The 24,653-nt window shown below is 51.2% G+C and overlaps 1 protein-coding gene across 1 annotated transcript; it reads right to left on the bottom strand.

Annotated features, from left to right (window-relative positions):
- Positions 1–1,681: 1,681 nt before the first annotated feature.
- On the bottom strand, positions 1,682–24,417 carry Ttc38 (tetratricopeptide repeat domain 38). Its single transcript, XM_052161159.1, has 14 exons — positions 24,302–24,417; positions 23,475–23,552; positions 22,249–22,330; positions 20,715–20,886; positions 18,056–18,229; positions 15,300–15,375; positions 12,459–12,578; positions 10,870–10,929; positions 9,680–9,718; positions 6,869–6,950; positions 5,549–5,714; positions 4,746–4,905; positions 4,463–4,536; positions 1,682–2,485 (listed from the first exon to the last, which is right to left on the bottom strand). The coding sequence occupies exons 1-14, from the start codon at positions 24,320–24,322 to the stop codon at positions 2,392–2,394; spliced, it is 1,398 nt and encodes a 465-aa protein (XP_052017119.1). The 5' UTR covers positions 24,323–24,417; the 3' UTR covers positions 1,682–2,391.
- Between the last annotated feature and the right edge of the window lie 236 nt (positions 24,418–24,653).

Below are 24,653 nucleotides of genomic sequence, written 5' to 3'. Positions count from 1 at the left end.
TATCGATGTGTGTGTACATGTATGCAAGTACCTAAAGAGGCCAGAAGAGAGTGTCAGATCCCATGAATCTAGAGTTATATGCTCTACATGCGTGCCTGCTAGGTACTGAGCTCTGGTCATCTGGATAAGTGGGAAGTGCTCAGCTCGGAGCCATCTCTTCAGACACATACCCCTTCTCTTTAAATCAGTTGCCTGTCCCCAGTAGATTCATGCCTTCTTTTCGTTTTTTTTTTATAAATATTTATTTATTTATTTATTATAAGTACACTGTAGCTGTCTTCAGACACACCAGAAGAGGGCATCAGATCTCATTACAGATGATTGTGAGCCACCATGTGGTTGCTGGGATTTGAACTCGGGACCTTCAGAAGAGCAGTCAGTGCTCTTAACTGCTGAGCCATCTCTCCAGCCCCATGCCTTCTTTCATTAAAGCCTACACATGCCAGCTTTTACAGACAGGTATTCAATGGAAGCCAGTGGGTGGCGGGGTGATGCAGAGGTCACACTTCCTGACCAGATAGCTCAGCAGAAAGTGGTACGAAAGTAAGGGAAGGCGCCAAGGGCTATGGGGCAAAGAGAGGGCACTGTTACCAGCCCAAAGGCAGGGTGGAAGGCTTCCCGAAAGAGAGGGCAAGACTCTGCTTCCGGGTAAAATCATGTATTATTTGGAATCGTATAAAATGAGGATTAGTGAGGAGGCTCCCCCTCGGCACCTGTCCCTGGGTTCCATGATATGGAGACAGTACCTCTTAAAATTCTATGGCAATTACATAATTTCTTGACTTGCCCCATCTAGCAAAAGGTAGAGAAGTCCATCTCCCTAGGACACAACCCAAACCTGGCACTCAGGAGCTGCTCACAGGGGCCCATGGGAGAGGGTAGTCAAAGGGATCAATTCAATTGTTTTAATGAATGTCCAGAACCTGTGCAGTCCAGAGCAGACTGCAGGGACTCTGAGCAGGTCAAGCAAAGCTCCACTGTCCCTCCCACCCAGCCCGCCCTCTCCTCTCAACCTCCCGCCTGCCCACCAATCCCTACTTAAGTAGGAACGGAAGGAACCAGGAGGAGCATCTTTGCCCTTGCACCCCTGCCCCTTTCCAGAGGACAGTCACAAGACTGCATCAACTTCCAGCAGGGATGTCCCTGTCACAGAAGCAGGAGATGGGTTTAAGCCTGGTGGCATCTATGTCACTTATCTGGTTATTTGCCACCGCGGCAGAGCAGCCCCCTAGGTGGTGTAGTGGTTTGAACAGGTTCGGTCCCCATGGACTCACCAGTTTAAACACTTGGCCCACGGGGAGTGACACTATTAGGAGGTGTGTCACTATGGGGGTGGGCTTTAAGGGCCTATACTAAAGCTCCACCCAGTGCAGAAGAGACCCTCCTGCTGGCTGCAAGCAGAAGACAGTCTCTTTTTGGATGCCTTCAGTTCAAGATGTAGGTAGAACTCTCAGCTCCTCAGCACCGTGTCTGCCTGGATGCTGCCACGCTTCCCACCATGATGGTAATGGACGGAACCTCTGCAACTGTAAGCCAGCCCCAATGAAATGTTCTCCTCATAAGAGTTGCCTTGGTCGTGGTGTCTCATCACAGCAGTAAACCCTAACTAAGACAGCTGGTGTCTTAGACCCACTCATACGAACAGAATCAGACTTAGCCAAGGAAGCCACAGTCCTCAAGCTTGTCTCCTGTGTGCAGTTTAAAGAGAAGCTCCAGTTGGCACCACCAGATCCCCCAGGGAGGCAGAAGGCATCCTTCCCCTCATCTCTGGGGATGGTGGCAGGTGCAGTAGTCTGGGGCTGACAACCAAAGCCAATGAGACAGATGCCCTCCTACCCTCCCCCGAAAAGGAAACACCTTTGCTCGCTGGGACCCCAAGCAGCTCACTGGAATCCTCCCCAGGGAAATAGGACAGCAGGACCTGTGTAGAATATAAGGAAAACTAAATGAAAAGGTTTCACTAGTGCAGTATGTGTGTGTGTATATGTATACCTGTATACTTCTAAACCTCCCAGCTGGACTGGCCATACCTCTGCCCAGCCTTCTGGGTGTGGGGAAAGCACTTCTAGCTGGCCACATCTCTTCACTGCCTACCGGCTTCAGAACAAGAAAATACAATGTCCAAGGCACCTGAAAATGATAGCCACTGCTTTGGTTCTGGAGGCTTAAAAATGCACGTAGGCCCTGAGAGGAATTCTGAATGTCACTCAAAATTAACTTGTCTTCCCTATTTCTACCAAACTACTGATTTGGAGAATTCTGCTCAGGACTGAACTTTATCCTCTGACAAACAGACCCAGCTGTTTCCTAACCCTAAACCTAACCCAACCAGACAGTCAACCTAACGCCAGGAGGTCAGTGCTGAGCTGTAGGCCAAGGTCCTGGCGGTTGTCACTGCATAAGATGGACAGCAGCTGCCCTGCGGATCAGCCGCTCAGTCAGGGGCGAGTTGGGTTTCAAGGCGTCACGCTCCATCAGAAGGCTCCTGTGGAAACACACACAGAGTGCCTGTTATAGAACCTTCTAGAAGGATATGGGACCATGACTGGCAGGAGCAAAATGAGTCCTGCCATCTGGACAGCACTTTGATTTTCCATGAGAGATAAACACTAGAGCTGAGGACTCCAGTATGGGACTATCATGGTGGCTTTGTCTGTCTTAGGGAAAGGCATGGCTCAAGACCTCAAAGCTCATACTTTTGTCACGGTCTAGGGCTAATTATGAGAGGGACAAGAGACACAGGGTCTGGCAGGAAGCCACAGGTGAGATTGGTCCAGGAAAAGCAAATGAAAGAGTTGGGGTGGGGAAGCCTTAAAGCAAGACTAGGACCCATCCAGTGGCTGGATGCTGGGGCAGTGGGAGGTAGAGCCCCTGCTGTGGCTGGATGCTGGAGCAGTGGGAGGTAGAGCCCCTGCTGTGGCTGGATGCTGGGGCAGTGGGAGGTAGAGCCCCTGCTGTGGCTGGATGCTGGACCAGTGGGAGGTAGAGCCCCTGCTGTGGCTGGAAGCTGGAGCCTCCTAGACAAGCCCTCGCGTGTCTGGTGTCTGAACCACAGGTCATCTGAGTTTGCTTTGTTTTGGTCACACCCCAAGGAAATTAAAAGAGATACAGATTAACAATGGTGGCTCTGTGGGCAGTGAGTGATGTTAAGGGGCTGGGGCTTAGTTCCCAGGGGACCACATGCCCTGGAACCTGGGGCCACACTCAAACCACCTAAAACCACAGCAGAGGATTGTTGCCTGTGAAAGGCATGGGCTGCACACAGAGGCAAACACTTGGAAGGAATGCCCCACCCCTGCAGTGTCTTCCCACCTCTCACCCCTCACCCCTCACCCCTGCACTACCTCCCCTCTGCTGCATAGCATCTGCTCCCGCAGGGCTACAAAGGATCTGTCCCAGCTCAACCTCCATAGCGGCACATGTGCTTTTTGTTTGTTTGTTTGTTTTTTTGTTTTTGCATGTAGACATGTAGTAACAAAAACAGGGACAGGGACATGTTCCCATGGCATTTTCTGAGTTCAAAGTAGTTCAAATGGTCCCAGCCATCACCTGCACGGCTGTAGGAGTCTGACCTAACACCTGGGGCACCTGCTGAGAGCGCTTCTCACAGGGCAAGGACCCAGGAGCCCTCTCCTTGGCGGGGTGGGTGAGGGCAGGGAAAGGAAGGATAATGGTTAGGCCTGCAGGAGTTCCTTTAGCCGGTGTCCCAGACACCCTCAGCTTCTAGGCTGTCGCTTTCTCTCCTAACCAAGCCCACTGGCTAAGTGCACTGGGAGTTTGGTCTTCTCTTCACACCACCATGGGATACACCCATGGTCCTCCGCACCCTCGCCAGCTCCACCACCGTCCTTTCCTCCTGACCACAACTATGTAACTGTCCAGACTTTTATGTGTGAAATGGTTTTTTCTATGGGTTCCACAAAGCCAAGGCCTATATCCATCCACTGAGCACTCCGCCCCACATCCAGCACAGGTAGGTAAGAGACTGTGAGCTAAGGCCTAACGGAGCAGATGGAAGGTGCAGCACATGCTAAGGACGTGAGAGCAGGCGCACTGGCTCTCTGTATAGTTCAGCGCGACTAAGCTGGGAAGTGAGCTGGGGAGGCAGGAGGCTGGGCAGAGGGTGGCACTGCCTGGGTGCTGGTGCCCTGTCCCAGCACTTGCGAAGCAGAGGCAGGCAGATCTTTGAATTCGAGGTCAGCCTGATCTACAGAGCGAGTTCTAGCCAGGGCTACACAGAGAAACCCTGTGTCAAACCTCCTCCCCAGCAAAAGGGGCATTGGCTCTCTCCCTTTGTCAAGTTTGAGTCTGCTGATGAAAGAAAACCAAGCCCCAAGCTTGTCTTTTGCTTTCTGATCCCCAAAAGCAGAAGCGTGGCATGCCGGGGCAGTTGCGTGCACGGGGAGACCATGTGCAGGGGGGACCCTCCCGTGCCTGGCTGCAGGAAGGGCAATGTGCTCACCGGGCCACATTCTTATGGACGCTGGAGGTGCAGGTGATGGCCGCGTGAATCAGCAGCTGGTTGAAGACATCTCTCTACGAGGTCAGTTAGGCAAGTTAGGCACCCGAGATGCAGACCTCGGATGGGCTCCCAACCCAAAAGAACCACGGAGGGACAATCACCACCCTCAACAGCATACTCTGGTGGTAGCATTTAACAAGAATACCCCTACCCCTAGAGTACCAACCACCCAGGAGAGACACCTGCCTGAGCACTCCAGGTTCCCTTTAGGCAGCTGGCTCACCTGGGCGTTGCTGCCCCCAATCTGGACAATTTGATATCGGATCGGCAAGAGGAGTTCTAAGACTCGGTCAGGGTTTCCGTTCTCGGCTTCCACAAGGGCCTGGCACAGGGGCAGCCCAACGTCTTTCGCCAGCTGGTGCTGGCAGTTCTCCCCTGGGGACCTGTCACCAAGACCGAAGCTCAGTGTCACCACCTCTGCAAAGTCCCACCCGGTCAAGAGACCCAAAGTTAGGGCTTTTCACAGCTGCCTGATGGTACTCTGCTAGGAACAGGAGACATAAGTATCTGCCCAATGTAGGGAGATGATAAGAGACCCCAGCCTCAGTTTGCCTATCTGGAAAGTGGCGTGACAGCACAGTCCTCACAGAGTGGTCGGGACTGCAGACAATGCAGGCAAAGCCTGAACACCAACAGCCAGCATGGTCACATGTTACCGTGTTACCACAGGCAACAGAGAATGTGTCTGCGGCAACCTGCCCTTCCCAGACCACCCTTGTCAGCCCGGAAGGTGCCCATTTCCAACAGATAAAGAAACTGAGGCTCAGAGCAAAGAGACAGCCCTGTGTCCTGAGGATACCCACTAGTCCCCTGAAGCTCAGATACCTATGGCATGCATGCCCGCATGTACCTGGGGATACCCACCTAGAAGCATGGATAGCCTCAAAGCTGTGCTAACCAGAAGGATCTCACCCTCAGGTTTCCACAGGAAGGCAGGGCAGCCCCTAGCAGGCCTCGGCTCAGTCCTTGCATTCATTCACCCTCCTGATTTTGGCCCAAACTTCCTGGTCTCGGGGCCTGGCATACTTGCTGGCCTCCTGAAGGGTGGTCAGCAGCTCCTGGGTGGTCTGACGGTCCCGCGCACCCAGCGAGGCCATCAGGAAGTGGGCATCATTGAACAGAAGGATGTGGTCTCGGGTATGCTTCTTGGTCACAGGTAGAACGTCCTGCCACCGCTGGCCAAGGGGCACCCCTGGGGACAAGGAGAAAAGCCCAAGGCTCGGAGTGAGGCAGCGGGATGCCTTACACTTGGTTTTTCCGAACCCACATCTCTCAGAAGCTCATCCAGTCTTGTCAGAGGCCAGGAGGTGGGTGGAGCCACCAAGGCCTCTGTTTTCCCTGTTTACCCCCGGAAAGCAGCAAACCCATGAGGTAAAAAACAGATTTGAAAAACGGTCACAGGCTATCAAACTATTCTCAGCACCCTGGTAGATCCCCCCCCCCAAAAAACCCATGTTTTAATTGCCCCCATGGTAATCACAAGTCCATGGAGAGCAGCTCAGTGGTTAAGAGCCCTGGCTGCGGTTCCAGAGGTCCTGAGTTCAATTCCCAGTAACCATGACCAATGGCTCATGACCAATTATAAGGGATCTGATGCCCTCTTCTGGCATGTAGGTATATATGCAGATTACATTAAGAAAAATGGCCTGTGGTGGCACAGGCCTTTAATCCCAGCACTTGGGAGGCAGAGGCAGGCGGATTTCTGAGTTCAAGGCCAGCCTGGTCTACAGAGCAAGTTCCAGGATAGCCAGGGCTACACAGAGAAACCCTGTCTCGAAAAAAACAAAAACAAAAACAAAAACAACAAACAAAAAACAAAAACATAATAAATTTAAAAAGGAGAACCATTATCCTTGCCTATGAGAGTGAGCCTTTCCCAGCCTGCCAACCACTTAGTGCCCCACCTCATCCCTCAGTAGGATTCTGGAGCTCCTGCCTTCCTCAACATCTCTCTGTGGAGCAGCATCTGGACCTCCAGCCTGGGCAGGAAGCCAGCCCTGTCAGGGCAGCTGTGAAGCCTAGGGTGACAGACTGAGAAGCCTCTGCAAAGAGTTGGGAAATTCTCACCTCCTGGGATCTAGGAAAATAGGCATCGGCCAGTGGCCGGGCACCACCCGTGCCCTGAAAGGTGTGCCAGGCAGGCTGTGGGGACAGCAGGGTTCAGAGTCTAAGGCCACCACATCAAGGAGGGGAGAATAGAATAAAGGACGGTAGAGGCTAGGTTGGACCGTCGAGGAGGCCATTGCATAAGCTGACACACAAAGTCGAGCTCATTCATCCCACAGCCTCACCCTCAGGACCAGCAATCACACTTGCCCTCGCTGTGTAGGGAAGAGACGCAGCTACCTTCCATCTGAAGACGGTAGAGCATGGAACAGCTGTCCACCACATCCAGCATGGCGCCACTGGCCTGCAGGCTGGGCAGGATCTGGAAGACAAGGGAGGGCCATGGGAGGCGAGGCTCAGAGGGCCAAGTAACGACAGGGCCATGGGAACAGCGGGAGCTGCCATCTGAGCCGTGGGTGTGGCCTGAACAGAGAAAGCCCGCAGTAAACAGCAGCGATAAGCATCATCACCAGCGCCCCAGCTGTCAGGACCATCACCCGTATCACTTCTCAGCCTTTGGGCTAAGATAAAGCGCAGGACCATTGTTCCAGCTAAGGGATTAATGCAACTGTAGATGCCAGACCGTAAGAGGAGCACGTAAGCGCAGACGCAAGCATGCACACGCGCATGCGCACATACACACATGCGCATGGCGCCCACTCCACTGTGTACCCAGGGTTAGTACTGCGCCCCGTCAACTGCCGCCCCCAGCCCTGTGCCTAAAGCTGCTCTCTTGTTTCTAGATTCATCACAGGAGACCTGTCTACACCCATGCGCAAACGCATGCATGCACATGCGCATGAGCACATACACACATGCGCCCACTCCACTGTACCCAGGGATAGTACTGCGCCCCGGCAGCTGCCAACCCCAGCCCTGTGCCTAAAGCTGCTCTCATGTTTCTAGATTCATCACAGAAGACCTGTCTACACCTACACCTCAGAACACACAGGTCAACTCCATTTCTAAGAAGCTGGTCATGATAGAAGGACTTCTCCATGGGACTCTAGTCTGGATCAGAAAGGTGTGTTTCTCCGGTGTTCTGACAGAGAACCACCCCCAACATCATGAGCACTCTGTGCCAAGATTTTATTACTAAGACCTTGATGAGGAGCTTTTCCTTTCAAAGAATGCCCAGGGGCTGAGAGAAGAATTTGAGTTAGGGGAAATAGCAAGGTTCAGGGGTTGGCCAATAGGATGGGCCCCAGCAAAGTCAATATGCTAATACTGGCATGGTATATCACCACCACCACCATCACCACTATCACCATTATCACCACCACCATCATCATAACCATCATCGCAATTTTACACATATGAATATTTTGACTGCATGTATGCCTGGTGCCTACAGAGGCCAGAAGTGGGCATCTGGTCTTCTGGAACTGGAGTTGGAGATAGTTGTGGTTGCCATATGAGTGCTTATAGTGGTGTTTGAGCTTGTGCCTGGCATGCATGGGATCCAAGATTCAACCCCAGTGTTCCATGAGAAAGGAATGAGAAGAAAAGTTGTGGGGCTAGAGAGATGGGCCAGTGGTTAAGAGCACCGAACTCTTCCAGAGGATCCGGGTTTGATTCCCAGCACACATGGCAACTCACAACCATCTGTAAGCTCCTTCTTCTGACCTCTGCAAACACCAGGCATGCACTTAGTATAATATACATGCATGCAGGCAAAACACTCATACACATAAAATAAATAAATCATTAAAAAATTAAAACACACACATGCACACACAGAACACACACACACACACACACACACACACACACACACACACACACACACAACTGGACATACAGCTCAGTAAAGGCACTTGTGAGACCAAGCCTGCTTTGATTCCTAGAACTCATAAGGTAGGAGAACCAGCTCCTCTGACTTTTACAGATGTTTCATGTACGCACATACAAAACAAATAAATGCAATTTTTTTAAAGACAGGGTCTCGTTTATGTAGCTCTGGTTGTCCTAGAACTCACTATGTAGACGAGCATGGCAGTAAACTCACAGAGATCCGATCGCTTGCATCCACCTCCTAAGTGCTAGGATCAAAGGTTGAGCCACCACGCCTGCCTCTGACCTCTTAAGATTTATTTATTTTTATGCATATTGGTGCTCTGCCTGCGTGCCTGTGTGGGGGCACCAGAGCCTGTGGAACTGGAGTTACAGACAGTTGGGAGCTGCCATGTTGGTGCTGGGAATCGAGCGTGGGTCCTCTGGAAGAACACCTGGTGTTCTTTTCCAGTGAGCCGTCTCTCCAGCTCCTGCCTCTGACATTTTAAAGTTACAAATAAATGAATAAAAATTGAAAACAAAACTTCCTACGGACAGAGGAATTACCTCATTAAGAATACCCCTCCCCCTGACAACTGGAGGAGGGGGGCAGGCTGTCTCTGACTTTGTTGCCTGCCATTGGACCCCCCCTCCCCTAGCCTGGTCAGATGGGCTTAGTCATGTTTTGACTTGATGTCTCAGGGTAGGGTGGTATACACAATGGGGAGAAGGGGGTGGGGGTGGGGAGAGATGTGTGAGGGTGGGACTGGGAGGAGAGGAGGGAGGGGGGCTGCTATTGGGATGTAAAGTAAATAAATTACTAATGAGAAAATGAATATATGTTGTTTGTTTGTGTGTGTGTGTGTGTGTGTGAGGAATACCCATCTATGCTAGGAGGAGGTGGCCCATGTCTTTAATTCCAACACCTGGGAAGCAAAGCCAGGTGGATCTCTGAGTTTGAGGCTAGCCTGGTCTAAGGAGTGAGTTCCAGGACAGTCATGGCTACACAGAGAAACCTGTCTCAAAAAACAAACAAACAAACAAACAAACAACCCATCTGAAAAGACAGAAAAAGTCAGAGATTCCTTAGACATGTCAGTCTCCAAACTCCAGTCAGCAGAGGCTCCATGGTACGCTCAGTCAGGACTCGGCTCTTGACAGCGACCAATTCCACGAAGCCTCATTTGCTCTGGCAGGACAATGGGCAACAGGCCCAGAGACTATGAGAGACAACAGCAGACTGCAGGCACAAACCATTAACAATGCGTGTGCACTCACGTGGCTGTCGTAGATGGTTAGCGCGGCCTCGTATTCTCCCTGGAAAGGTGAAATTGCTGTGATTAACATCTGGAGAAGTCCTAAAGCGATGCTTGGAAGTACCCCAAGGATAGCTGACCAAACCCCGCCCCCAAAGGGTGATGGGGGTTCAGTGGCAGCCCAATGGGGGGAGGGGAGGTGAGCCTGGAGCCTCTATGTCTTTCTCTATGGTAACAGTATCTCGAGAAACACCCTGACAAATAGGTCCCCGCCCCCTTCTCATCCTAGAATTTCTGATCCAATCTGAGACCCTCCCTGTGTCCCAAGCACTGGATTCTACACCACCTATGGTGGTGTAAATGAGAGCAGCATCTCAGATGTTTGAATACTTGGTCCCCAGTAGGTGGCGCTATTTGCGCAGGTTTAGGAGTGGTGGCCTAGTTGGAGAAGCTTGTCACTAGGGGTGAGCTTTGAAAGCTCAAGGCCTCGCCCTACTCTCAGTCCATGTCTTTGCTTGGATGCGGTGAGCCGGGGCCATCCAGTTCCTGCTGCCCTGTTTGCTGCTGGCTGACACACCTCCCCACTGTGACTGGGGCTCTTATGCCTCTGGAACCATAAGGCAATTAAGCACTCCTCTCTACAAGTTGCCTTGGCCACGGTGTCACAGCAATAGAAAAGTAACTGATAAGCCACATGAGACCTGCTTCCCAAGAGTGAGAAATGCCTGCAAAGCTCTTGGAATATGACTGCTGTCTTGCTTCAGACGCCATCTGCAGAAAATGCGTCCCTAAGACCTGGCTGTAGACAGATCTGTAAGGCTTTTTCTTAATTAGTGATTGACTGGGGAGGGCTCAGTCCATTGTGGGTGGGGCCAACCCCAGGTTGAGCAAACCATGCAGAGTAAGCAGCACCCTCCATGGCCTCTGCATTAGCCCCTGCCTCCAGGTTCCATGCCCTGCTTGAGTTCCTGTCTTGGGTCACTTCAATGGCTGGACGACAATGTGGAAATGTAAGCCAAGTAAACCCTTTCCTCCCTAACTTGCTTTTGGTTATAGAGTTCCATTGCAGCAATAGAAACCCTAAGACACCATCTTTTGTACCAACATGCAAAGGTGCGGCATGAAAGTCAGACACATAATGGGGTACCGGGAACTACCTATTCTTAAGACGTCCGTGCTGGGTGAGACGATCCAAATACCCAAGCATCCTACCTTTTCAATCAAGTACAAGGCCCAGTGCCAGTAATTATGGCAAGCGAGCATATCAGAATCCTGCAGAAAGAATAAAAGAATGTCTGAGCACTGTGGGCTGGGACTATTGTTCAGCTGGTATCATGCATGAACTCCTAAGTTGAATCCCCAACATCGGATAAGCTGCGTATGGAGGACCACACCTGTGATCCCAGCACCCGGAAGTTCCAAGCAGGTCTGGGGAGAGGCTCACTCGGTACAGTGTTTGTTGGGTAAGCATGAAGACCTGAGTTTCACTCCTGGAACCCCGGTAAAAGCTGGACCCGATGGTGTATGCCTATAATCACAGGAGGGTTTCTGGCCAGCCAGTCTTGCCTAACCGGCAAGCTCTGGGTGCTAGGGAAAGACCCTCTTCAAAAAATGAGGTAGATGGTACCCAGAGATGACAATGTGGCTTCCGTGTGCACACAAATATATGTGCATTTACATCCACATACGGGTGCATCTGTATGTGTGTGAACACATAGATACACACACACACACATACACGTATACACATGCATACGCACTCAGAGGTGACACACAAGGAGGTAGGGTAATGTTTGTGTTCTGGGGGAGGAATGTGAATGAGAGAAGCCAGGCCAACTTGGGGACGAGGCCAAGTCATGCTCTCCACCCAGACACTTCTCCCTATCCACAAAAACCTTTCAGTATCTGCCTAGAGAGTCTCAGAGAAAAAATAGCTTCTATGGCTTTAGGTTCTTGGCACCACCCTAAAATTTTTCAGACCCTGGAGTCTGGGCACCTTTAGAATAGGCTGGGTGTGCATAGATCTCCCTGTTAGACAGCTGCACCTAGAACCTTACTTAGAGACGCTGGGAAAGATCTGGCTGTCAATCACAGTCTGAGCCCAGGGAACTGCTCACAGGGATACCTGAGGCTGCCCCATCCTGCCTGGTCTCTGAAGCGCTGAGCATCTACTACTAAGGGCCAGGCTCAGGACAGAACAACTTTCTGCCCTAGCTGGTGGTGCCCTTGTGGCAAGGCCCCATGGACAAGGGGGTCAGGTCATGTGCCAGAGGCAAGCCTAGAGAGTACAGACGCACACAGAGGAAGAAAGGCTACTTACTACAGCTAGTGAGCCAGGAGGAAATGGGCTCCAAAGGGGGCACCGGCCAGTCAGGAGCAAGGATGAGTAAAGGTAGGAATAGGGAACAGAGATGTTGAAGCTGCTTCATCAGACCACAGAAAGGGTCAGGCTGCGCACTAGGGATCTGAACCATCCTAACCCCCACATGTCAGTCCTACATCAGTGGGCCATCACCCCACCGGCTTGCCTCTTTCCCACACCCTATACATCCATTCCTTTCACAGCAAAATACTTCAGGCAGACCCTGACTATACAATCGCTTATAAAACACTGACTGGTAGGTGTTTGGGTTCTGTAAGGCTCCCAGTGGATGCTTGGCCATCAGGAATGCCTCTAAGCTGACCCTAAGTTCCCAGGGAGCTAAGCCATATCTGTAAATCCCACCTAGCAAGCTGTGGGGAAATCCCAGGTGTCGACTGGCTCGCTGAGCAGAGGGCCACCTCCAAGACTCCATCCCTACCTTCCAGTGGCCTTCGGAATGCTGCATGAACTCCAGCCCGTCTTGGATCTCTGCTTTCATCTCATGTATGTGAGCCACAGTGTGCACTGACCACGCGTCCGTCGGCTCAATAGATAAAGCCTACGTGCGGCAGGAGATGGAAGGACAAAGAAAACAGGAATTACCCTGGTTGCCTGCACCCAGCCAGAGTAAGGGTGGGGACTGGGCTCTAACTCAGAATAATTACAATCCCAACCCCAGCCCGTTTCCTATGTGTTTTGGGGGTACCAATGTGTGTCTTGCCTACCCCAGGAGGCTGCTGAGGAGGGCAACTCTGCCAGCCTCACAGATGAAGAAAACTGAGGCGTAGGAAGTCCAAGATTTGCTTCCTAGGTCATCTGCAATATGCTATCCAAGAGCCCTGTGCCTCAGTTTCCCATGAAGGCCTTTGGGGCTGCCTTCCTTTCTGGGCTATAAGGACAGTGTAGACTATCACATCCTCTGGTGGTGAATGACAAGAGCTGCACCTCCCACCTATCCTCAGGAGACAGTCACACGAGTGGCTTCCTGAGTCAGAAGCAACTGGCTCTAGCAAGGATGTTGTTCATGACAAAATCGACTTGCCCCAAACTCCATAGTGAGTTTGCCCCAAACCCCATAGTGAAGTTTGTGAACTTGTTCTCACCCTCCCACCCCACCCCGACAACCGTCTATCTACATACCAGGTCAGTTCTTGTTTATTGAGCAGAGCTGGACCTGAAGCAGTCAGCCGGGGCTCACTGCAACCCTATCGCTGGCTTATACTCAGAGCCCCACAACAAATCCCGAGTCACTTAGGCCTGCTTTCCCTGGGGCCTAGAATTGCACGTGCCTCCACACAGGCCTGGCACATACCGCAAGGCCTTCAGCAACATGTCCCAAGTGGTCTCTGTCCTCTTGCTCCTGTCCTTCAGTATTCACATTCTTGGCCACTCCATGTGGGAGGACAGGGGTCATACAGCATGGCCTTGGGGCAGAAGGCCCAAGTACCAGGACTGCTGGGGGATTATTTCAAAGAGTGCATCGTGAACATGCTGGTGCAGGCGCACCTTTAAGGAGCCCCTGTAAGAATGCTGCCTTCACACAGAGCAGTTAGGAAATAGGTCTCAGCCTGTTGTTTCTGTCTATAGGGCTGACCATCGTCCGCACTCAGTTGGAACCCTTGCACGGTTTTCTGAAAGACTCCAGCTCTCTGCCTACTCCTCACACCTGAGGTTGAGCTGTGGACTTGCTGTCACCTTGTGGAGTCATTGCTGTCCGCCCTCGCCTTGGGGACCCTGGGGGGGGGGGCACTGCTGTTGCCTTGCCCTCAATCTAGCAACTGTCTGCCGGCTCTGAGGCTAAGGTCAGTGTGGCCTAGGGTACTGAGAGAACTGGAGCAAAGGGCAGGAAAGGGTAATGTGGGTGGGCAGGCTATTCTCCTGCACCTTGTTTCTTGTAAGACTTGAGACTGCACCCTTGGCCAGCTTTCTTTGGAGTCAGATTGCCACAGTGCCACTCGGAACTTGTCCAGTTGCCCTGATGCCTTCCAGATATCCCAGGTGGGTCCCTCCATCAGCAGGGTCTTTCTGTGGCTTAGCCTTAAACGGGATATCTGGTTACCTAGATCATAGAGCTTAGATGGACAAGGAGCTACCTGGGGCTCTTAGGGCAGGCTCAGTGCTAAAATAAAACAAAACGACTACAAATTTTTTTTCAAAAGCAAAACAAAACAAACAAAAAACAGTAACAATAAAAAATCCTTCACCTGATCCTTAAATCTGGACTGTCTGATTCAGGCAACCTTCAGACACCCCCAAGGAGGGGTACAAGGAAGAGGCACCTCAGGCCAACTGGTGCAGTGCCTGGGTGGGGAGCCACAACAGGGAGGCAGAGAAGCCAAGGTCTATTCCAGGCAGTTCAAAGGTCAACCATCTTGTCAGGTGGGCTAAGTGACGATCTCACTCCTGAGGTGGCTTTATCGCCAGGGGAGGGCTCTGCCTAGCCTCTCTCTGAGTTGCAGCTCCTTTGTCTGGGCACTGAGGTCTCTAACTGTGTGGGCAGAGAACCTTGGCAGGAGCAGGCGTGCCCAAAGTACCAGTTGAGAACCTGGACCAAGAGTGCACGTCACTTTCCGTGCAAGCACGTGATGTCTCCTTGCGCCTTGGTTTCTACTCTTGCAAGGACAAGAGCCATAGAGAGCAATTTCCAGGGCCTGAGCCACCCTGCACCTGGGGCCTGTCAGTCACGTGACCCTGCACCCATGCCTGTCAGCCGCTTGACCCTAGGTCCAGGCTCACGGGGAGTTTCCAGAGCCCCAGGTCAGCCAACACAAAACAGAACACAGGGCCCGTGGCTGAAATATCTAGCAGATTCCATACTGGCTCCACCCCTTCTACTAGTAGGCGACCCAAGTGACGAGTGAAAGCTAAGAGACAAGCTTGAGGGCAGAATAAGGAGTCCTCCACTCGGGGCAGAAGAACATAACAAGTTTAGGCCCTGACCCAGGAAACATTTATGTGAAGCTCCCACCCACCTCGAGCCTCGGGCATGGCTGGACCCAGTGGAAAGGTTAATTCACAGAGGAAGATCCAAGGTTTGCACCAGCCCTGCTTAGCCCCATGGGGCTCACAGAGGCACTGAGCCAGCACCCTGGAGACCCCTGAGCCTCACTGTCTCCTCTGTTCCGGGACCTGCGGAGGATTAAAGGAGTGTCAGGTGCCCTAATGCTAGCCCCTCCCTTGAAGTGTGGATACTCCCGAGGTGGGGAGGCAGGGGTTGCCTGGTCCACGTATGAGGGGGGGGGGGTCATACCCAGATGTGCCTTACACAGGACCCACTCACCTCTTTGGCTAGCTTTTGTGCCTGGTCATAGAAGTTGGTTTCCATCAGTCCGAAAGAATAGATGCCTTTCACATAGCTGAAAACACAGGAAGGACTTCAGGACACAAGAGCACGAACAGGAGCAGGAGTGGAGTTCCACAGCAGGGTCAGCTAGAGTCCTCACACCCAGGGCTTATATGTGACTCTGTTTGGACGGGGGTGGGGGGTGGGGGGTGCCGGGGTGGGGTGGGGGGTAGGCGGGATTCGCAGAGCGAAGAGGTGTGATGCACTGGGAAGCGATCTGATCACTGTTCTCCCCTTTGTAAGAAGCCAGTGTAGAGCTGGTATCAAGGAAAGAGGACCTGCTGGAACCCTGATTCCCCTCAGCCCATCGGGGAACTGGATGAATTTGCACTTCTTCAAGCCACCAGCAGGAGGCAGCCATGAGAGACTGACACGCCTACAACCCAGAGAGGAGCTCATGCTCATTAGGAAGGTTCTCCACCTTCTTAAAGCTACAGCCCTTTAATACAGTTCCTCCTGTTGTGAGGACCCCCAACCATAAAGTTATCTTCGTTGCTACTTCACAATTATAAGTTTGCTGCTATTGTGCATCGTGATGTAAATATCTGTTTTCTGGTGGTCTTGGGAGATCCCTGTAAAATGGTCATTTGACCCCCAAAGGGGTCAGGACCCACAAGCTGAGAACCACTGGTCCAGAGGCGCCTTCCTGGGAAGCCTAGTGTTATGGGTGACCAGGCCTGCTGCTCCCCAGAACCAGATTCCAAGGCCCTGTTTAATCCAGCTCACCCTCCACTCTGCCCCACATACTCGAAATGACTACATACTTGCATTTCTCATCAGTCACCTGGTCACTGAGCCCCAAGGCTCATAAGTGACAGAGGGGCTCTATCCAGTGTCCCTTAGGGACACAGTAGAGATGGATGTTGCTGACTGAGACTCAGGTGTCACCTCTACTGTCCAGCACAGGGGTAAATGGCATCTTTTACTAGAGAGCAATGTCTTTAAAAAATATTTACCAAGGGATAACTGTAGGTCAGGTACTAGTAGCTCATGGATCCTTTAATTGTCAATTTGGCTGAACCATGGAACCTGCACCTGTGGTCCAGCACAAAGGTCACCACAATAGTACTTGTATTGGGTGTGATTAACTTTTAAATCAGTAGACTTGGAAACAAACAAGTTTTGTTGCAGGACATTTGATCATACCATGAACCTGAGATTGTGTTATTTACTGAAAAAAACAAAAACCCAACTGTTTTTAGTTGTGGTGTGGTTCTGTCCTTAGTACACACCTTTAATCCCTCTGGTTTGAATACAGACACACCCATAGTACACACAGTGAATCCCAAACAATGAAGGTAAAGTTAGTTTATAGAGGAAAATACCTATGTTTGAAAGTGATATCTAGTTGAGTGGCAGACACAGTGATGGATCAGAGAAAGATCTGACAGAAAGGATATGATCAACTCTCATGAGGAGAGGAAAGGGAAGCTACTTGAGGGACCAATGCAGGGGGACTTGGGGGAGGCAGTTTTACCGGGAGAGTTTTACAGAAACAGGTTGAAGAGAGAACAAGCTAGACACAGGGGGAGACAGAAAGAGTCAGAGAAGAAACCAGAAGATTAGAACAGATTGCGAGAGTTAGTATGAGGCCAAGCAGAGCAATCCAGTGTGTGTGTGTGTGTGTGTGTGTGTGTGTGTGTGAGAGAGAGAGAGAGAGAGAGAGAGAGAGAGAGAGAGAGACAGAGAGAGAGAGAGACAGAGAGAGACAGAGAGAGGGAGAGAGAGACAGAGAGACAGAGAAAGACAGAGACAGAGAGAGACAGAAAAAACACCAGAATGAATCAGTCAGCTTGGAGAGAAGTTTGAGCCAGAACAGCTGAGTTGAACCTGCCATCCAGGGTTCAGAAAGAACTAGAAAGGGTGAGCTTATGCACCATTGAGTCTCAGAGGCTGAAAGCATCCTAGGTGAGGTAAGACTGTCTGGAGACTAGAAGCTTCCAGGACTAGGCCTAGGTGAGCAGACAGAGACAGTTAAGCTTTGGAACAACAATTACTACTGGAAAAAAAGAAGTTACTTTTAAAAAGTTTCCTAATAATGTGGATGGGTCTTGTCCAGTTAGGTGACAGCCACAGAGGAAAAGTCCTAGAGAGAAAAAGACTCTCCATCTTCCTTCCAGCTGCCTTTAGATATAAAGAAGAAGTTGAGTGGGCTTCCGTGGGAGTTTCCAGCCTGTTGCCCTGCCCTACAGCTTCTGAATTTGCCAGATGCTACCTAAGCGACTCTCTGGAGAATGTTCCTTTCCCTTGTAGCAACTGGTGTACCCAAAGGTCATTGCTCTAACCATCCTGGAAAGAGAGAAAGAGGTGGCCACAGAACCTTTGGCCCTATACAGATGAACAGGGAATAGCCAGGCCTCGTGACTCATCCCTGTAACCCCAATATCCAAGAGGACGAGGCCTGAGATCACCATGAATTTGAGGCCAAGATGGGTTACAGAATTATATACTACCTTACAAATAATAAAGCTAACAATGAGTATTAAGCCCTGGAAAATATAATCTTGGGGATGCTTGTCACTGCAACAAAAAGATCCTATCTGACTGATACAAAACTGGTCCTACCTCGTTCACAGGATGGGATGAAGATCAAACAAAGAAAAGGGAGCCTCTTAGATTAGCAGCAGGATGCTCTTAGGGCAGAGGGGAGAAACTGAAGAATGAAATGATGTAGTTCTGTTAATGGCATGTACCTGTAAAGGGGGGTGTCAGGTGTCCAAAAGGGGTAAACTCGAGCCACGGAGTCTCGCATCTGCTCCTGGTAGCCCAGGTAGAAGTAGGCATCATGGGAAAACTTCAGGGCCAACATGTCTGTCGGGTGGTCCCGGAGGATCTGTTCCCAGAGATCGCAGGCTTTGGGGAAGTTCCTGGAAGAACACACTGGGTATAAAGTTCCCATCCACAGGGAGTGGAGAGCCATCCTGTGTCACTACTATCTGCCTGAGCTGCTTTAAGTGATTATATCTGCGGCTGGGGATGGCACAGTGGGGGGGAGAGTGCTTGCTGCACAGAACACGAGTTCAAATCCCTAACAGCAGTAAAATCCAGGCACGGCCACTCTCCTGTAACCCAGTGCTGGGGACAGTGGGGAAAGGAGGACTTCCGGGGCTTGCTGGCCGCCAGTCTAGCTGAGAGACCATGAGCTCAGGTTCAGAGAGAGAGAGACCCTGTCTTGAGGGATGAAGGCAAAGAGTGACAGAATGGAACGCTAGGCATCCTTTTCTGGCTTCTGAGCACAAGGGCACATGCACGCCTCACCAACACAGCCGGGTACACATGCTACAACAACCCCACCCCCAGCACACAAAGATAAATAAAATGACAAACAGAAAATGCATAAAAAATACAGGCACAATTATAATTAGGACACAAAACTAAAAAGGAGCGCAATGAGAAGGGGGAGGGGAGAGAGAAGGTGATGGACTGAGTATGCGTGGTGTGGGTGTGGTGTGAAGACAAAAGCCAAGGAAAGGAAGCAGGCAGGCTAGCGAGGGCAGAGGCTCAAGGGCAGACAGCAAGGATGGTACTGAGAACAAAGAAGTGCAACACTCATTACTTTGTATTTGAATAGTCATTAGTGAAAAAGAAGATGTTTCCAATTAATAAAGAGAAATTCCAAGCCCTGCGTGGTGGCGCACATCTTTAATCCCAGCACTCTAGAGGCAGAGGCGGGAGGATCTCTGTGAGTCTGAGGCTAGCCTGACTTACAAAGAGAGTTCCAGAATAACCAGGACTGTGACACAGAGAAATCCTGTTCCCTCCACACCCGCCCCCTCAAGAAAGAAAGAGATATTCTATCAAGAGCTAGGGATGTAGATGGCGCTTGCACAGCATGTACGGCTCTGGTATCTGTTCCCAGCACTGCACAGAAAAAAAAAACATGCTACAGACATATATGTACATGTTTTCTATGTTAGGCAGTACTTCCTAAGGTACAAAATCCAATGAGAAATTTCACCCTCTAATTCAGCTTCAAGAAGAAAAATAAGGAAACCGGAGAGATGGTTCAGTGCTTGCTGCTTTTGCAGAGGCCCCAGGTTCAATTCCTGGGGTGCACAGTGCAGCTCAGAACCATCCGCTACTCCATTTCCGGAGATCTAGTGCCCACTCCAAGTCTCCAGGGCACCGGGCATACATGTGGTACACAGACATACATATCAGCCAAATACACAGGCACGATTTAAAAGTAATCTTTACAAGAAAAAGGAAAACAGGTTTGTCAGGTGTGGGTGTGTGCACACATGTGGAGGTCAGAGGTCAACATCTGGAGTCTCCTTCAGTCCATCTCCCCCTTATTAACATAGTCTCTCACTGAACCTGGATCTTATCAATTCAGCCAGATTGGCAGGCCAATGAACTCCAAGGATCTGCCTGCTCCTCCTCCACAGACTGTGGGCTACAGCACACATCACCATGTCCGGCTCTTTGCTGGACATCTAAACCCAGATCCTTAAACCTGTGGGGCAGGTACCTTATCAGCTGAGCCATCTCTTCAGCCCAGAAAAGGAGGCTTAACCAACTGCCAAGGGCAATTTGTCTCAATACCATAGGCACCAGAGAACCCCACTGAGTCACCAGAAACGCAGGGACTTTCTTGGCCTAAGCCCCCAAGCAAGACTCCTTACAATCAGCCTGACCTATCTGCTCTAAGGGACACCTTCCCTGGCCATGCAGGCAGAAGGACTACCATGGAGGATTGTGGGAATGGAGGCAAGGAATGATCAGGATGGTAGAGAGCTGGTGCACACAACGTGGGAATGCTGAACATATACACCCTAAAGACTTGTATGTTGAAGGCTGGGTGTCACAGCCCGTACTGTTGGGAAGTAGAGCAGCCTCCCAGAGTCTGGGCCTGGTGATATTAAATTATGTCACTGGGAGTGTGCCCTTGAAGGGTAGGCCTTGGGCCCTTCTTGACTTCCCAGGATGCTATGAGGTGACAGTATTACTACCACAAAGCATTGTCTTACCATAGCTTCACAAGCAATAGGGTAAGTTCCCATAGACCAAAGCCTCTGAAACCAAAAGCTGAAATTAACCTTTCTTTTGTATAAGTTTATTGTCTCGGGTATTTTGTTACAACAACAGAAGGCTAATGAATACGGCCTCTAAGGCAAGAAGCAAAGAGGTCAATTGCTTTCTTCTCTCTCTTGGTGCTATGATTAAAATAATAACCATGCTAGTAAACCATAACATGCTATTCTGAACCCTAAACCAGGAGCCCTTGCCAAATACTTCTTCACTCAGCATTCAATTTGGGGGCAGAGCAACAGGTCGGTGAGACGCTCACTCAAGCTCTGAGGCGTTACCTTGCATAGGAGTTCCAACCCCCAGCCCAGGGAGGCCCCTCACCCCTTGGCAAACATCTCCACCGCCGACACATGCAGCTGCTCCCGAGGCGTCAGAGTCTGGGTTCGGGAAAGCTCCACCATGGTCCTCACAGCCAGGTCCAGGTCTTTGTCCAGCTTCACGGAGGTTCCCGTGCCAACGAGCACAAGGCCGTTAGAGATGGCGAGGCCCATGGCTGACACGAGATTGGAAAACAGCTGGTCACTCAGTCCAGCCCAGCCCCACATCCCACGAGAGAGATTAGCTATCAAGACCTGATAGGGGCCTTGATGTATGTGAGGCCATCATCAAAACCGGAAGCTCAGCCCTGGCCCTCGGCAGGTAGTGGCTGCAGTAGTGTTTCTCAAGTAACTAAAGTTATGTTTTAACTGAGCTTGCTGTTGAGCGCCAAGGTCTGAAGTACTTCCCTCTGCCCTCATGAGCCTGGCCAAGACCTCGAACCGGTTCTTCAGCTGGTATTACTGCTATCAGCAGCCTGGGCCTCCTGGGATGGTCAGTTAATGCTGTTCAGGGAACAGGGTCAACAATACCTGAGGCCCAGACTCTGGTCCTGTCTCACCGTGGCCCTCACATAGGACGGTGCAGTGGGTAGATCTTCCTGAAGGTGTGTGACACTCTCGACCCATGCTTCCCAGCCCCATCTTGAGGAAGATGAGTACCCCCTAGTGTGCAAAACTAAATCACTGACACTGACCTGGCAAAAAGAACCCTAATACTAGGATACCCCTACCCCAGCTCACAGCCTGAGTCTGCTCTGACCCTAGCTGTCCCTGTGGCAGCATCTGGCTTGCTCTGGCTTTAGCTGGGCTATGTTACTGCAGATGTTAAGAATGTCCCGAACATCTGTCTCGCTTTCATAGTCATCTCAAATCCCAGGGACCTCACACAACACATGGGTCACCCATCCGGGGTTCTGAAATGTATGCCACTGACCTCCCCCAGCCCAACACACACACACACACACACACACACACACACACACACACACGGCTCCTGGGAGCATGAGCCAGGCACGAAGAGTTTCAGGAGCCATCTCCTGTGTTCTAGGATTCTGGGCTTCAGAGCCAGCTAGACTTAAGTATGCGTCTCACTTTCACAGAGCTTCTGTTCCCTCACCTAAGAAGTAGACGTGGCGTTTTATGTCAAATTGATTAGAGTTAGAGAAAAGACCCAGGGTAGCATTTCACAGCCTGTGGGTGGTTACCTAAGACCATAAGCAAACAGATATTTAGACTATGATTTTTATAATAGTAGCACACTTAAACAGTTAGGAAGTAGCAATGGAACAATTTTAGAGTTGGGAACCTAACACATGAAACTGGGTTAAAGGGTAGCAGCATTATGAAGGTTGAGAACCATGGGCCTAGAGACTTCCCTGGAAATGGCATCCCTACAGGGGCAGCTGGGGGGGGGGGTTGTCATCATTCCTCTGTGTGATATCAAGCCAGCCACTGCTCCCAGTGTGTCCTCCCAGCCAAGGGACAAGTGAGTCCCTGCAGTCATGGAGTGTGGCAGGCACTGGTAAAGCCTTACTCACCAAAGGTTGGGTCCGCGGCCTTGAGCTTTGACAGGCACCCCTCGATGCCACCAAGACTCTTGTCATTGGTCCACTTGACATACTGGGAGGAGAAATGTAGAACCAATCTGTCCTCATGACTCTTAGTATCAGTGAGGGTATGTATCTAAACCCAGATTGATTGATTGATTAATTAACTAATTATTGTCTGTGGTGCTGGAGATCAAACTCAGCCTCACACAGCTCTACTGCTGAGGGAGGTGTCCCAGCCTGAGTTATTTTTCTTTCTAGAACACTGAGCATTTTCTGGACCCTAATTCAAAAGAGGCATAACTCAGTGGGTCTTCTAGGAAGAGACTAAAGACGCATAAGTGGATAACATTTCCTAGGCCTGGGGACACTCACAGTAAAGAACTGTGGGACACAGGCCCTTCCCAAGAGATGAGGCACGACACGGCCCCTTCTTCAGCACTAAGAGGAGCTCCGGAGTCCACTCACACAATTCCTGCTTCATTTCTCTCAGAAATCATTCCTAAACTGGGCATGGTGGCTTACACCCATAATCCCAGAGACTGAGTCAGGAGGATTGCTGTAGGTTCCAGGCCAGCCTGGGCTACAGTAGAAACCAAGGGAAAGACCATAACTGGTGTTCATTTCAGTTAGCGATGCGAAGGCTGGCAGATAGAAAGGCCAGTCTTTGTTTCCCATTTGTCTTCAGATGCAGGCGCACCTTGGCTCTGCCTCTGATGTAGTGGAAACCATTTGGTTCATCAGTTCAGTTCTCTGAGTCTCCATTATCCCATCTGGCAAGAAAAGCCACTTGGTCCTTCCTTCTGAGACCCCTCCCCTCCCCTGTAAGCTCCCAAGTCTCTGAGCTACAGGATACTTCACTGGTGTAGAAGTGTCTGAGAATGGGTGGAAATCCTTGGTCCAGCTAACATGATAAAAGCTTCAGAACACCCCATGCCTTTATGACAGCACCCACAGCAAACCCTCAGCAGGCCACAGTGGAATACCTGTGGCGGCTCAACATTTCCAGGCCCCCTTGGGTCATCCATTGCTGTCCACCCTTGAACTGGGAACCTTGGGGACAGGGCTGCTGGGACTGGCAGAGATGCTTCCCATATTGTTGGACCTCTGTGACAAAGGCAGCTCTTCACTGCAGTGGGATTTACAGACCATTCATCAATCAACAGCCTTCCTCAGAACCCTGTGAGGAGGACCATGAGTCTCTTGGGCTGGTGTACCTGGGTCAAGGTGGCATCAAATATCTTGCAGGCTTCATTGCTTGTGGTTGAGAGTGGGAGCCCAGCATCCTTCCACGCCTACACAACAGGAAAGGAACACAGGGCTTTACTGGGCTGAGCCCCCAAACCCTTGGTTACTACTCTGTAAGATACCTTACAGAGGGTCCAATGAGGTGAGTTCAAGTGTCAGCCAGAAGGCAGACAGCAAATGGGACAGTCATTACCAGGTGTGGTAGGAAGCCTGGCCCCTTGTGGAGGAGGTCAGAGTTCAAATGTGTAACTCCAAGGATGTCTGGCTTGTCGGGGGCCTAGGAAGGGTGTGTACTACCTGCCAACACCCAGCGTCTCCTCTCCCATTGCTTGGGAGGAGTCCCGCCACGCCTGCAGTTGGAAAACCTTCAGAGTACTAAGGCTGCCTGCCCTCGGTGACCTGACGACTGTCAGGGTGCACAGTGCCCGTGTCACCCTTGGGCGTGGGACATGCCCTTAAGTCCTGGCAAGCAAAAGACTGCACTTTCCAGGACTTGGAAATCAGGTGGTTGTGGCAAGTCCACGGGCTGCTCCTACCTTCATCTTCCTGGTCTGAAAAAAATGAGCTCAAAGCCCGGGTTCTGGATGGCTTCAAATGAACCGTTCCCTGGATTCAAACCCAGTTCACAAGCTTCCACTGGTGCACTTGACTGGGAACCAGTGAGTCCCCTCCACCCTGGGCTACATATGCACAGCGAGCTCAGGTTAAGGTTCCCTGCCTGTCATTTTGATCTCGACTGTTCAGCGCCGGGCCAACTCCCGGACCGAGGAGAACCCAGCCGAACCTGTGCGCGTACCTGGCAGTCTCGCAGTGACATGATTATGGCTTTGGTCTGCAGAGTGACAGCACCAGTCAAAAGCTTTTGGAGTCTCCGAGGGCGGCTGGGGAAGTGAGGGTGTTATTGATTGCGGAAGGGGGCGGGGCAAAGCGAGGGCGGCCGCGCTATCCTGGCCTCTCGTTGGTGGCTTGGGACGCACATGCGCAGCTCAGCTCCAGGCCAGACCTCTCTGACCCACGTGGGTGTGGGAGGTAGAGGAGGAGAAATGTATGGGGGTAAAGAGGATTGGGGGCGGGCATACCGGGTCATATTCCCCAGATGGGTGCTCAAAACTTGACTGGCAGCTGCAGCCCCTGCTCCTGAAACACCC

Source organism: Apodemus sylvaticus, chromosome 17, assembly GCF_947179515.1.
Source record: "Apodemus sylvaticus chromosome 17, mApoSyl1.1, whole genome shotgun sequence".
NCBI classification, from domain to species: Eukaryota; Metazoa; Chordata; class Mammalia; order Rodentia; family Muridae; genus Apodemus; species Apodemus sylvaticus.
The sequence above is the reverse complement of the archived record's forward strand: the minus strand, read 5'-3'. Positions and strand labels throughout refer to the sequence as shown.